Source organism: Mytilus californianus, unplaced genomic scaffold (assembly GCF_021869535.1).
Source record: "Mytilus californianus isolate M0D057914Y unplaced genomic scaffold, xbMytCali1.0.p SCAF_22, whole genome shotgun sequence".
In the NCBI taxonomy this organism is placed as follows: Eukaryota; Metazoa; Mollusca; class Bivalvia; order Mytilida; family Mytilidae; genus Mytilus; species Mytilus californianus.
Genome location: NW_026262671.1, coordinates 1,288,751 through 1,301,722, shown reverse-complemented (window position 1 = coordinate 1,301,722; position 12,972 = coordinate 1,288,751). Strand labels below are relative to the sequence as shown.

General features: G+C 32.4%; 1 protein-coding gene across 2 annotated transcripts in view; it reads right to left on the bottom strand.

The window, feature by feature from the left end:
* Positions 1 to 5,438: 5,438 nt before the first annotated feature.
* Positions 5,439 to 12,972, bottom strand: part of LOC127732076 (uncharacterized) — a 40,421-nt gene continuing 32,887 nt past the window's right edge. The window contains exons 4-6 of one of the 2 annotated variants that reach the window (XM_052241131.1): positions 12,231 to 12,278; positions 9,135 to 9,182; positions 5,439 to 5,594 (exon numbers count right to left, since the gene is read on the bottom strand). In XM_052241131.1, the coding sequence (XP_052097091.1) occupies positions 5,584 to 5,594; positions 9,135 to 9,182; positions 12,231 to 12,278 (107 nt within the window). In that variant the 3' untranslated portion in view covers positions 5,439 to 5,583. The remainder of the gene's footprint in view (positions 5,595 to 9,134; positions 9,183 to 12,230; positions 12,279 to 12,972) is intronic. The other variant, XM_052241132.1, reaches the window with a different exon arrangement.

The following is a 12,972-nucleotide window of genomic DNA, read 5'->3' as shown; positions in this document are numbered from 1 at the left end:
TTGTTATGCTTTATCTAGAATTAAACATTCGAACTTACGAAAACTTTTAAGCGTGTGAAAACAATGGTTAATTTCACCATTAAAAATCCCCTAGAGAGAACCAATGACGAAAATATTGACGGATCAACGGAATCTTTACTGACAATAAGAGTGAATGCGGTTAATAGTTTTAAAATATATAACAGAAAAAAACCTAAAACAAACGATTAACTATCTATCAGAGAACAAATGACGTAGACTCAACTAGAGGTCTTAAACATGTTTGTGGGTACCCAACCTTTTCCTTAACCCGAGACAGAGTTGTTATTGCCAACATAAGAACAGACTGCTTAATAAAACAGTGAAAGGTTTGACGCAGGATATAAAACCGTTAGTGCTAATATCTACATAGCAAAAACGTATGGAACGAATTGGAAACAACTTTCATATTCCTGACTTGGTATTTTTTGGAACCTGGTTTATAGCTATCGACTTTCCCACTTGTATAAAAGTTGTTTATAGTTTCGTTATATTGACAAAATTGGGTGATCTACTCAAGCAGACATAAAAGTTACAATAATTTGGACCCAGCAGCCAAATCTGAGTAAAAGAGAGGAAAAAAAAAAACAAAAAAAAACAAAAAAAAACGGGACATTAAAACTCAAAACTCATAAGACAAAAAAATCTGACAATGCCATGGCAAAGAAGAAAAAGAAATAGGCGAAAAGACAAACAACAGTAAACAAAACACAACATACAAAACTAAAAAATTAGCAAAACGAACCCCACCAACAACTGGGGATGATCTCAGGTGCTCCGGAAGGGTGAAAAGATCTTGCTTCACATGTGACACCCGTCGTGCTTATGAAAGTTCAAGTCCAGTGATCAGTCTAGTTCGGTAGGCCACATAACATACATCACAGACTTTAGCCGCACTGACTTATAAATTCCAATAAACATGCACCAAAACGTTTTGTAGTTTATAGTACATACACTATATAGTATAAACGTTCTCGATAAAGTACAAATTACTCAAAACATCTCGATAAAGTACAAATTACTCAAAACATCTCGATAAAGTACAAATTACTCAAAACATCTCGATAAAGTACAAATTACTCAAAACATCTCGATAAAGTACAAATTACTCAAAACATCTCGATAAAGTACAAATTACTCAAAACAAACATACAAGAATAAACAGAATGAACAGAAGACTAAAAATCCTCTTGCATCCGAATCGACCCTCTGTATCCACCAGCAACAGGAACGAACAAAGCCAGAATCTCAATAGAATAAATAGCTGGTTTTTTTACTCATACCGATAATTGAGTTAAACCAATTGCAGCTGATTTTTACATTTTGTTCTTTTATTGTGCTGTTACAACACTGATGCAGGTTAGGATAGGGTTTAGCACTCACAAATATGCTAAACCCCGCCATATTTTGTATATGCCTGTCCCAAGTCATATTTGTTTTTTGTTTATTGTTTTGTTATGAAATAACATTAGTTTGCTTTGCTTACTCGTTTTAATTGCTTGTTTCAAATATTTTATGTCGGGGCCTTTACATAGCCGACTGTGCGATATGGGTTTTGTCATTATTGAAGGCCTAACGGTGAGCTACAATTGCTTAAATCCACTTCATTTGAACGCTGGTGGACCGTTGTCTCGTTGGCAATCATACCACATCTCCTTACTTTTAATATATTAGAAGACGATTACCCTGTCGACTAACCTTAATATAATTCGTTATGGAGTTCATGTGAGTCCTTCAGTGGTTGTTTAATAGTTAGATTTGTCCCTTACCAATCCATGTACGAGATTAAAACATCGGTTCAATAAAAGAGAGGGGAAAAATACCAAAGAGACATTCAAACTCATGTCGAAAATAAACTGACATCGTCATGGCAAAAAAAAAGAAACAATTCATAAAAGACACAGACAACACAAGGTTATGTTTTTTCTCTGACTGTTAATGACGTCTTTACACTAAATCCATTGGATGTTGGATGTGTACTGATTGATATTTTAGTCTTAGATAAATGATTTTTTTATAAGTTGTTATTGGCTTTGAACTAGCTGTCAGTAACTACGAGTACTCTCAGATTTGTTAGTAGTGTCCTTTTTGTTGTTCGGGATGAGGAATGGATAAATACCCTACCACGTCCGGTCTGCTTTGTATCGATCTGATGAGTTAAGCCTTTTTCAACTGATTTTTATAGTTTGTTCTTATGTTGTGATGTAACACCGCTGTCTCAGGTTAGACGGAGGGTAGAGCGCTCACAAACATGTTTAACCCCGCCACATTCTTTATTTGCCTGTCCACAGTCAGGGGACTGTTTTTCAGTGATTGTTGTTGGTTCATGTCTGTCATATTTGTTTTTTGTTAATTGTTTTGTTATAAATCAGGCCGTTAGTTTTCTCAATTGAATTGTTTCATAGTTTTCATGTCGGGGGCCTTATATAGCCGACTATATACGATATGGGTTTTTCGCATTGTTGAAGGTCATACGGTTGCCTATAGTTGCTTACATCAACTTAGACTTTGGTGGATAGCTGTCTCATTGGCAATCAAACTTCATCTCCTAATTCTTATAACAGTATACAAAACACAACAAGTAACTACTGTCGACTTGAATTAGTTCTATATTGTGCTTTGTCATTGAGACAGTCCCGAATTCCCGCCCTTAATCCCTGGCCTTCTATCTTGCAAAACCTATTTTTTGTAATATATTGTATCTATAAATATTTATATATATCTTTATTTCTCAATAAACCATTTACATTGGAATGGTACAGAGAACACATAATATTAATCACAAATCAACAAATCAACATTAATGAGAGAGATGTCAGCCCGGATCACACAGCCCTTTATTAACAATTTTAATAAATTTGCAGAGTTTCGAAAGTATCGATCTTCTATTTCAAGTTAATTCGTGCTCGTCTTAAATATGACTGAAATATTTGTCATTAGACGCCAAGAAAGTAACGACCAATCCATGAATCAATCCCTTGCCATTGAATGTTGTTTCGTCGTAAATGCTGTTAACAACTCCATGATTTGAGTGAAGTGCAGCTTTCTCGTCCTTTTCTGTAATATTTTATGTTACACGAGTTTTATTGTCTTTTACGTTGTCTGGTCAGTCTAGTTTAAAGTCATAGGCAGTTCATTTGATTTTTATAATGCTAGCTCAGTGTTGTCCTTTCCCTTGTACCGTTTGCTTTTGTTTGTCTATTCAGACATGTTCGAAGTCATGCGCCGTTTGATATCTATATTGATAACAGGGCCATCATTGCATATGTCAAACACTGTTATCCTGTCTTTTATAAATTTTATAAGCTCAGTCATTTTTGAATAATGATCTGTTTTTGTTTTGTCTGTTGTTTTAGTAGTTCAGTCAGAATATAAGTTATAGGCATTATTTTACATCTAATAGTTTCGAAACCAATAACCGTCATTTCGTTATTAATGGTGTCAATTAAGTCATATCCTCAGAATTGCGCTGTTCGTTTGTCTTTTGTGTTGTCAGTTCAATAATGTGCTATGTTATGTGCAGTTTCCTAGCTTTAATGTTGCTATGTTCTGGGTCATATACTTATTTTGTTTTTATATTGTCAGCTCTGTCTTGTTCGTAGTCATGTGAAGTTTTATTGTCCCTAATATTTTCAGTTTAGTCATACATGTATTATGATTCTTAACTTTGAAGTATTTGTAGATCTTCTCTTGCTGATCATTTTTGGTATTACAGTGTCAATAGCCATGTTTCATGTCAAGTGCCAATATCATCTTGTAAGCTGTCAAAGGTACGTCTTTAGTGGTGTTCAGATTCCAATTAAACTTATATATGAATCCTCACTTGCCAATCATATTTGTAATTAAAGTGTCTACCTTAAAAGTTTCTTTTATAGTTTTTTGACAATAATAGGCAAAACCGGCAAAAAAAAATTATAAAAAAATAGCCCATGTATGGTAAATAGTATTTGCCGATTTATGACCAAAACGATGATTATATCTGATAACAAAAACAAATCTACCACGCACCTGCCTGAATCACAAAATACATCATAATTTCAAAACGAAAACCGGATGGAAATCAATATACGGACAGATAGTTTCAAATAAAAAAACATTGTAAATTTTTTGTGTTTATAAAAATAAACACAGTTATGTACGGTATGCATAAGTATTTACATAGGTATTTTCAAAGTAGTATGTTTAACATTTATATGACTGTAAGATAGAAGATAATTTCATTTTCTTCGTTTTTTTTGGTAGATTGTTTCAAAGGTAGTTGTAATTTGCAATAAATGAATAATAGGTAAATGTGTGAAAAATACTTTTTTGACGAATGCAACCTGCACACCCGTCTTTAAAAGTACTGGGTTCATTGTATTTTGTTTGACATGGCTGGTCAAAGCACAGAGAAAAACATGTTAAATTGGTATGAATTACAAAGGAGAAACACTCGATTGAACTAAACAAAAGATCGTAGTTTTCATGATGGTATATATATCTAGACATGAAAAACTGTATTTAATATTGAGATATATGAATATAAAAAAAAAAAAAAAAAAAAAAAAAAAAATATATATATACTTCGGCACTGACATGATTTATAACGAATTGTCCGTTTATAAATTTGTAAAATTATAAAGAAACTAAGGTTTAAACTCCCTCTGGCAAAGTTGGCATTAAATGGATTTAGCTAATGGTTTGAGGTCCGTTAAAGTTATATAGCCCTTCAACTGATTTGGTTTTCAAATATTCGGCTTTAAGCGTTCCTGATGAAGGTAAATCAAGAAAAGCGCCTTGGACGGATGAAATTTATAACGTGTTGTTTTCATTTTTTAACAGCAAACGAAATCAAACCGACAGTAGGCAGAACACAAATAATCAGAATAAGAAGTGCCATGATAGTTTAATAAGAGTTATTATCGGCAATTTGTACATTTTCCCTTTGATCTTACTGCCTAATATTATCAAGATCATGGACAGGACTTGATACTCGAAAATATTAGGCAATGACTTCATGTATAAGTGCAGCGACGTCGCGTGATCAAGTCCATCCGCGTGTATTTATCATTGAAATGCACGCGACGTCATTCATACAACTGAACAACTATCCGAACATTTTGTACGCGTAAAAGTAGTTTTACTTACCATTTCATTCTACTTCATATTCTCAACAAAAAAACCTACAGTTTTGACAAATTGCCGATAAAAAGAATGATGGCATTTTATTTTGTGATACTGACATCATCAGCTCGAATATCAGCTCGCCCTTGCGGGCTTGCTTGATATTCTTACTGATAAAGTCAGTATCAAAAACAAAAATGCCATTATTCTATATATAGTTGCCAACATTGAAGTCGATATCTATATCTTTCATGCAGGAGGAATAATCGGAAAACCAATATTCAGATTTTGGATTCTATCTGCGTTGTAACGTCGTATAGTATATACAAAATTTTAATGGTTCAAAAGATACTGATAGAAACAGTTACACCATGTGGACTTTTTTGCAATGTGTCCAAGAATTAATATAAACATAAAATTCATAACGATTTGGTGTGATGACAAATGTGTCAACATGTCAGCTTAGTTTTCAACTGAAAAAAAAAAAAAAAAATAATAATGGAATGACAAAAATTGTTCTGAAAAAGTATACACTCAAGAATAATTATGAATGTTAATCCTTATTTACAGACAATCTGATCATTATTTATTACCACAGTATAATTGATAAGTATAAGAAAGGGACATTTGGTAACCGTATGAGAAACTATAATCGAACGAAAATGTATCAATGATAAGAACAAAGTACAAGACTTTTACATTTTTTTGGTTCTACCTATGAAAGCAAGAAATGTAATCAATTATATCTCTCACATAATTGTGTAAGCCAAAAATGCGTTTGGCCTTATAACAGAAAAAAAGATATGTGCTATCCATCCATGACGCAAAAATAGTACATGCACAGCAAAGAACACACAAAAAGCAAAGGAACAGCGCTTTTATTGCTGTTCTTCATTTTAAAGCTACAGTGAGACTCATTAGTCTTGCTAAGATAAAACAAAAAATATTTGAAGGCTAAACCAGATAGGACGTTAAAGTGTATTGAAAACCAAAAATTACAAGTATCGGAAACTATGATGAATGCCATCAATTCCTTGTGTTGAAAAAACCTCAGTATTTCGAATGATTTAAACGTTTTATGAACAGTGAATTTACAAAATGGCGTTGAAAAGTAGTAGCATCGACGCAGTTGTTGTGAAAACTCTTTATGCTTTCAATTTTGTTCGCCAGACGCGAGTTTCGTCTACAAAAGTTTCATCAGTGGCAAAGTATTCAAAGACTGACTGTTTTATATTTAGACCAAAGAGTATTTGAATTTAAATGTGTAGTGTTATTTGTGTAAACTTGACTGTCATCTTGAACTCCATACTGGTCACCAAGGCCGTATGAGGATAACATTTTCATCAGACAGTCCCTACTGCTTTTCATATCTTTTGTCATTATATACATTTTGGAGTTAATAGCAGATCTGTGGTAGTCACTGCCAACTGTATTTACTCTTTTAAGCCTTGGCAATGTCAATATCTAACAGGCATTTAACCGGGAACACAATTTAAATAACAAAAGATTTCATAATTGGTTGTCTCTTAAATAACTGTTATATATATTTTTATAATTGTATCTTAAAAGGATAAAATTATATGAAAATGTAAGATTTCAAAGTGTAAAGAATCATGGGAAGAATACAGTTACTTATTATAAACAGATGCTGTTTTTTTTTATATAGCGTCTGCGCAATGCTAGGCGGTGTTGTCGTAGAAGTATTAAGTGAAAAGTACAGGTTCCAGCCTCAGTCGGGGAGGAAGTAAAGAGTCAAATCTACTCTAACATTGTTAGGTTGATTTTCTAGGCACTTTATAAATATTCTAAAGCCTGGTATTTCTTAATCATAAGGAATCAGATGGACAAGGTATAATTTACAGTTGTCACTACACATAGGCAGACTTAAATATATATTATATAGAGTTTTTCTTTTTTTCACCCATTTGTATTTTCCCTGGCAAATGGGATATGTTAAATAAAAGCAGGGATCCCTCTGTCAGCTGCCATGGACTGCTTAGGGTTTATGTATTCCAGGTGATTTAAAATAATAGATATTACTCACAAAAAAAGACAACTCGGACCACTTTTTAAAGATAACTCGGACCAGTTTGAAATACAATTTTGGACAACTGATGAGGGTCTTGAAGTGGTTTACAGAATATTGAATAAGGACAAAAAGAGTAGAATAAAGGAAAAAATTAAGAAAAGAGAAAAATAGGCAAAAAAAAAAAGGATTGTCAGAATATGGGTGTTAGGATATAAGGAATAGAGAATAATGGGATAAATTGATAAAAGAAAAGACGGGAAAATGCTATGAAAATAAAGAAAAAAGAAACAAATATAAAACCGTTGTAATAAGTAGTCCGAATTGTGTTTCAAACTGGTCCGAGTTATATCTTTAAGTTGGTCCTAGTTGTCTTTAAAAGTGGTCCGATTTGTTTTTAAATTAGCCCGACTTGTCATGAATTCGCTTGCAGCATATAAGGAAAATGTAATAAGCTTATTTTAAAAGTGTTTGTATAGTTGAACACCGTTTTCCTCATCTTCCTAAAAAAATTAAGTTTAAACGCATTGATCAAGTATCTTGGGACGAATTGGTTTGTACAAATCGAAGTTGGAACGAATCATCCAGATACCGTTTTAGAGTTAACTTTATTATTTGTGGTATATAACATATACTGACGGACTTTAAAACGCAATTCTAGATTATTCTTTTTTTAATTCTCATTTTCAAATATGAAATGTTTGTTAAACAAATGTCTAAACACATAAACCCCCCCCCCCCCCCCCCCCCCCCAAAAAAAAAATAACAAAAAAACTTTGATATATTTTATAAAACCCTTTCTTTTGTCAACGAATATCCGTTGACCTCATCAACCTTGAAAAGGCCTCAAGGTCAAATGTTTATGCTGACCTTGACCATTGATCTGACACTTTGTTATGGGTTGATCTCAGAATCCATTATACTTACAGTAGTCTTGAATAGTAGAAAATGTTTGGGTCATTAAGGCGCAATTTTGTTACATTTTGACTGAAGAGATTTGACCTTTCTATAAGGGCATAACCCCCGTTAACGGTTTCTGGAAAGACAAAATTAGGTTTTACTTTCAAATCAAAGTCCCTAGACCCATGGGGTCTTTTGCAATGACATTGAGGACGATGACTTTGACAAAATTCACAAGGTCAAAGGTCAAGGTCATGTCCCAAATAGCGAATTACCTGTTTTAGGCCTTATTTAAAGGATAAAAAGTGTATTTTAAAGCTTTTAAAGGTTGACCTTGAACTTCGACCTTACAACTTTTTATGGGATGTCTCAAAAACCATTATACTTGCAGAAATCGTAAATAGTAAAAATGTTTGGACCATAAAGGCGTAATTTTTTTTTATATTTGACCGAAGAGATTTGACCTATCCGTAAGGGCATAACCCCCGTTAACGGTTCCTGAAAAGACAAAGTTAGCTTTAACTTTTGAACCGAAGGTCCTAGATACATGGGGTCTAGTGTAATGACATCGATGACCAATGACCTTGACAAAGGTCATAAGGCCAAAAGTGAAGGTCATGTCCAAAATTGCGAATTATGTGTTTTGACCATATTTTAAGGATTTTATGTTTTTTGTAGACCTTTTCAATGCATTCTACGCCTTTTTAAACATATATTTCACATTACGAAAAGGAAAGACCTCTCAATTGTTCGTGAACAATTGACATTTTAATATTTTGAGCTCTTTTCTTTTGCTATTGCAATTATTTTCTTTTTGATTTTGGATCAAACACCAACGGTATCACTAGTGTATCTTATACGTAAAAGGAAAATGGTCTTTACCTGCGTTTATTTAGTTTCACAAAAAAAAAAGAAAAAAACAAACCGGTAAACATATTGAACTTTAAACTTAATATCTCCTTACAATACCAAGATGTTACTCTTATAGAACCACACTTAAACCGTTAATTATAAACACTCTTCCAGTTTGCAGTACATAAACCTTTTGGCATAAAACATTTCCATAACTTAGTATGTTTATACTTACAATCAAGAAGACGTTTGGCGTGTCTACCCAAGATGAATCTTTTTGGCACTGAAAAAAAATCAAAAAAAAAAATCAAAAAAATCATAACAAAAGATATGCCAAAGATTTAAAAAAGATGCGGGGATATCAAAGGGACAATAAGAACTCATAAGTCTTGGAGGATCGAACAAACAATGACAAGAAAAACTAAAAAAGACGATAAGACACTAAAAATGTTTACGAAAATTCACAGCAAACTATAGACAGAGCAATACGAACTCCTCCAGAAATCTAATACAAAATTATGTGTTCGTAGTATTCAGCCAACATTTATATTTTTTTTTATTATCATTCATTTATTTATTTAGAAAATAATGTCTGATTTTTCATAGACATTATTTAAAATGTGTCAGGTAAGATACCATCTTATCTTAAAAAAAAAAGCGAAAAATAAAAAAGCAAAGAACTTTCAAGAATAACTGTCCAACTGTATTTACTCTTTTAAGCCTTGGCTATGTCAATATCTAACAGGCATTTAACCGGGAACACAATTTAAATAACAAAAGATTTCATAATTGGTTGTTTCTTATTTACACGAGATCGGATTGAACTTTAAACAGTGCAAATGGTTAGAAAGAAAACAATATAAATAACTGTTTATATATATTTTCATAATTGTATCTTAAAAGGATAAAATTATATGAAAATGTAAGATTTCAAAGTGTAAAGAATCATGGGAAGAATACAGTTACTTATTATAAACAGATGCTGTTTTTTTTATATAGCGTCTGCGCAATGCTAGGCGGTGTTGTCGTAGAAGTATTAAGTGAAAAGTACAGGTTCCAGCCTCAGCCGGGGAGGAAGTAAAGAGTCAAATCTACTCTAACATTGTTAGGTTGATTTTCTAGGCACTTTATAAATATTCTAAAGCCTGGTATTTCTTAATCATAAGAAATCAGATGGACAAGGTATAATTTACAGTTGTCACTACACATAGGCAGACTTAAATATATATTATATAGAGTTTTTTTTTCACCCATTTGTATTTTCCCTGGCAAATGGGATATGTTAAATGAAAGCAGGGATCCCTCTGTCAGCTGCCATGGACTGCTTAGGGTTTATGTATTCCAGGTGATTTAAAATAATAGATATTACTCACAAAAAAAGACAACTCGGACCACTTTTTAAAGACAACTCGGACCAGTTTGAAAAACAATTTTGGACAACTGATGAGGGTCTTGAAGTGGTTTACAGAATATTGAATAAGGACAAAAAATGTAGAATAAAGGAAAAAATAAAGAACAGAGAAAAATAGGCAAAAAAAAGGATTGTCAGAATATGGGTGTTAGGATATAAGGAATAGAGAATAATGGGATAAATTGATAAAAGAAAAGACGGGAAAATGCTATAAAAATAAAGAAAAAAGAAACAAATATAAAACCGTTGTAATAAGTAGTCCGAATTGAGTTTCAAACTGGTCCGAGTTATATCTTTAAGTTGGTCCTAGTTGTCTTCAAAAGTGGTCCGATTTGTTTTTAAATTAGCCCGACTTGTCATGAATTCGCTTGCAGCATATAAGGAAAATGTAATAAGCTTATTTTAAAAGTGTTTGTATAGTTGAACACCGTTTGCCTCATCTTCCTAAAAAAATTAAGTTTAAACGCATTGATTAAGTATCTTGGGACGAATTGGTTTGTACAAATCGAAGTTGGAACGAATCATCCAGATACCGTTTTAGAGTTAACTTTATTATTTGTGGTATATAACATATACTGACGGACTTTAAAACGCAATTCTAGATTATTCTTTTTTTAATTCTCATTTTCAAATATGAAATGTTTGTTAAACAAATGTCTAAACACATAAAAAAAAACCCAAAAAAAACCAAAAAAAAAACAAAAAAAACCTTGATATATTTTATAAAACCCTTTCTTTTGTCAACGAATATCCGTTAACCTCATCAACCTTGAAAAGGCCTCAAGGTCAAATGTTTATGCTGACCTTGACCTTTGACCTGACACTTTGTTATGGGTTGATCTCAGAATCCATTATACTTACAGTAGTCTTGAATAGTAGAAAATGTTTGGGTCATTAAGGCGCAATTTTGTTACATTTTGAATGAAGAGATTTGACCTTTCTATAAGGGCATAACCCCCGTTAACGGTTTCTGGAAAGACAAAATTAGGTTTTACTTTCAAATCAAAGTCCCTAGACCCATGGGGTCTTTTGCAATGACATTGAGGACGATGACTTTGACAAAATTCACAAGGTCAAAGGTCAAGGTCATGTCCCAAATAGCGAATTACGTGTTTTAGGCCTTATTTAAAGGATAAAAAGTGTATTTTAAAGCTTTTAAAGGTTGACCTTGAACTTCGACCTTACAACTTTTTATGGGATGTCTCAAAAACCATTATACTTGCAGAAATCGTAAATAGTAAAAATGTTTGGACCATAAAGGCGTAATTTTTTTTTACATTTGACCGAAGAGATTTGACCTATCCGTAAGGGCATAACCCCCGTTAACGGTTCCTGAAAAGACAAAGTTAGCTTTAACTCTTGAACCAAAGGTCCTAGACACATGGGGTCTTTTGTAATGACATCGATGACCAATGACCTTGACAAAGGTCATAAGGCCAAAAGTGAAGGTCATGTCCAAAATTGCGAATTATGTGTTTTGACCATATTTTAAGGATTTTATGTTTTTTGTAGACCTTTTCAATGCATTCTACGCCTTTTTGAACATATATTTCACATTACGAAAAGGAAAGACCTCTCAATTGTTCGTGAACAATTGACATTTTAATATTTTGAACTCTTTTTTTTTGCTATTGCAATTATTTTCTTTTTGATTTTGGATCAACCACCAACGGTATCACTAGTGTATCTTATACGTAAAAGTAAAATGGTCTTTTCCTGCGTTTATTTAGTCTCACAAAGAAAAAGAAAAAAACAAACCGGTAAACATATTGAACTTTAAACTTAATATCTCCTTACAATACCAAGATGTTACTCTTATAGAACCACACTTAAACCTTTAATTATAAACACTCTTCCAGTTCGCAGTAAATAAACCTTTTGACATAAAACATTTCCATAACTTAGTATGTTGATACTTACGATCAAGAAGACGTTTGGCGTGTCTACCCAAGATGAATCTTTTTGGCACTGAAAAAAAATCAAAAAAAAAAAAAAAATCATAACAATAGATATGCCAAAGACTTAAAAAAGATGCGGGGATATCAAAGGGACAATTAGAATTTATAAGTCTTGGAGGATCGAAAAAACAATGACAAGAAAAACTAAAAAAGACGATAAGACACTAAAAATGTTTACGAAAATTCACAGCAAACTATAGACAGAGCAATACGAACTCCTCCAGAAATCTAATACAAAATAATGTGTTCGTAGTATTCAGCCAACATTTATATTTTTTTTTATTATCATTCATTTATTTATTTAGAAAATAATATCTGATTTTTCATAGACATTATCTAAAATGTGTTAGGTAAGATACCAACTTATCTAAAAAAAAAAAAGGAAAAAAAAAAAAGCAAAGAACTTTCGAGAATAACTGTCCAGAAAAAAAAAAAGATTTATGATTTCTTGTAATCGCTGAAAAAAATCTAGCAAATGGCTGGGACGAACGCAGTTATTCTGAGAAATGCAATTGACACCACGATTTTGTGTCTACCCAAATCAGTAACTAATATTTCAGATTCAAAGTTGGTAATTTTCTTTTGTATTTAAATCACAAGAAACTGAAAAAGTATTCAATAACCATTAAATTAAATGATGAGTAAACGTTTTAGTGATTGCACAATTATCAATCTTAAAGGAAGATTAACAATTACATTCATTT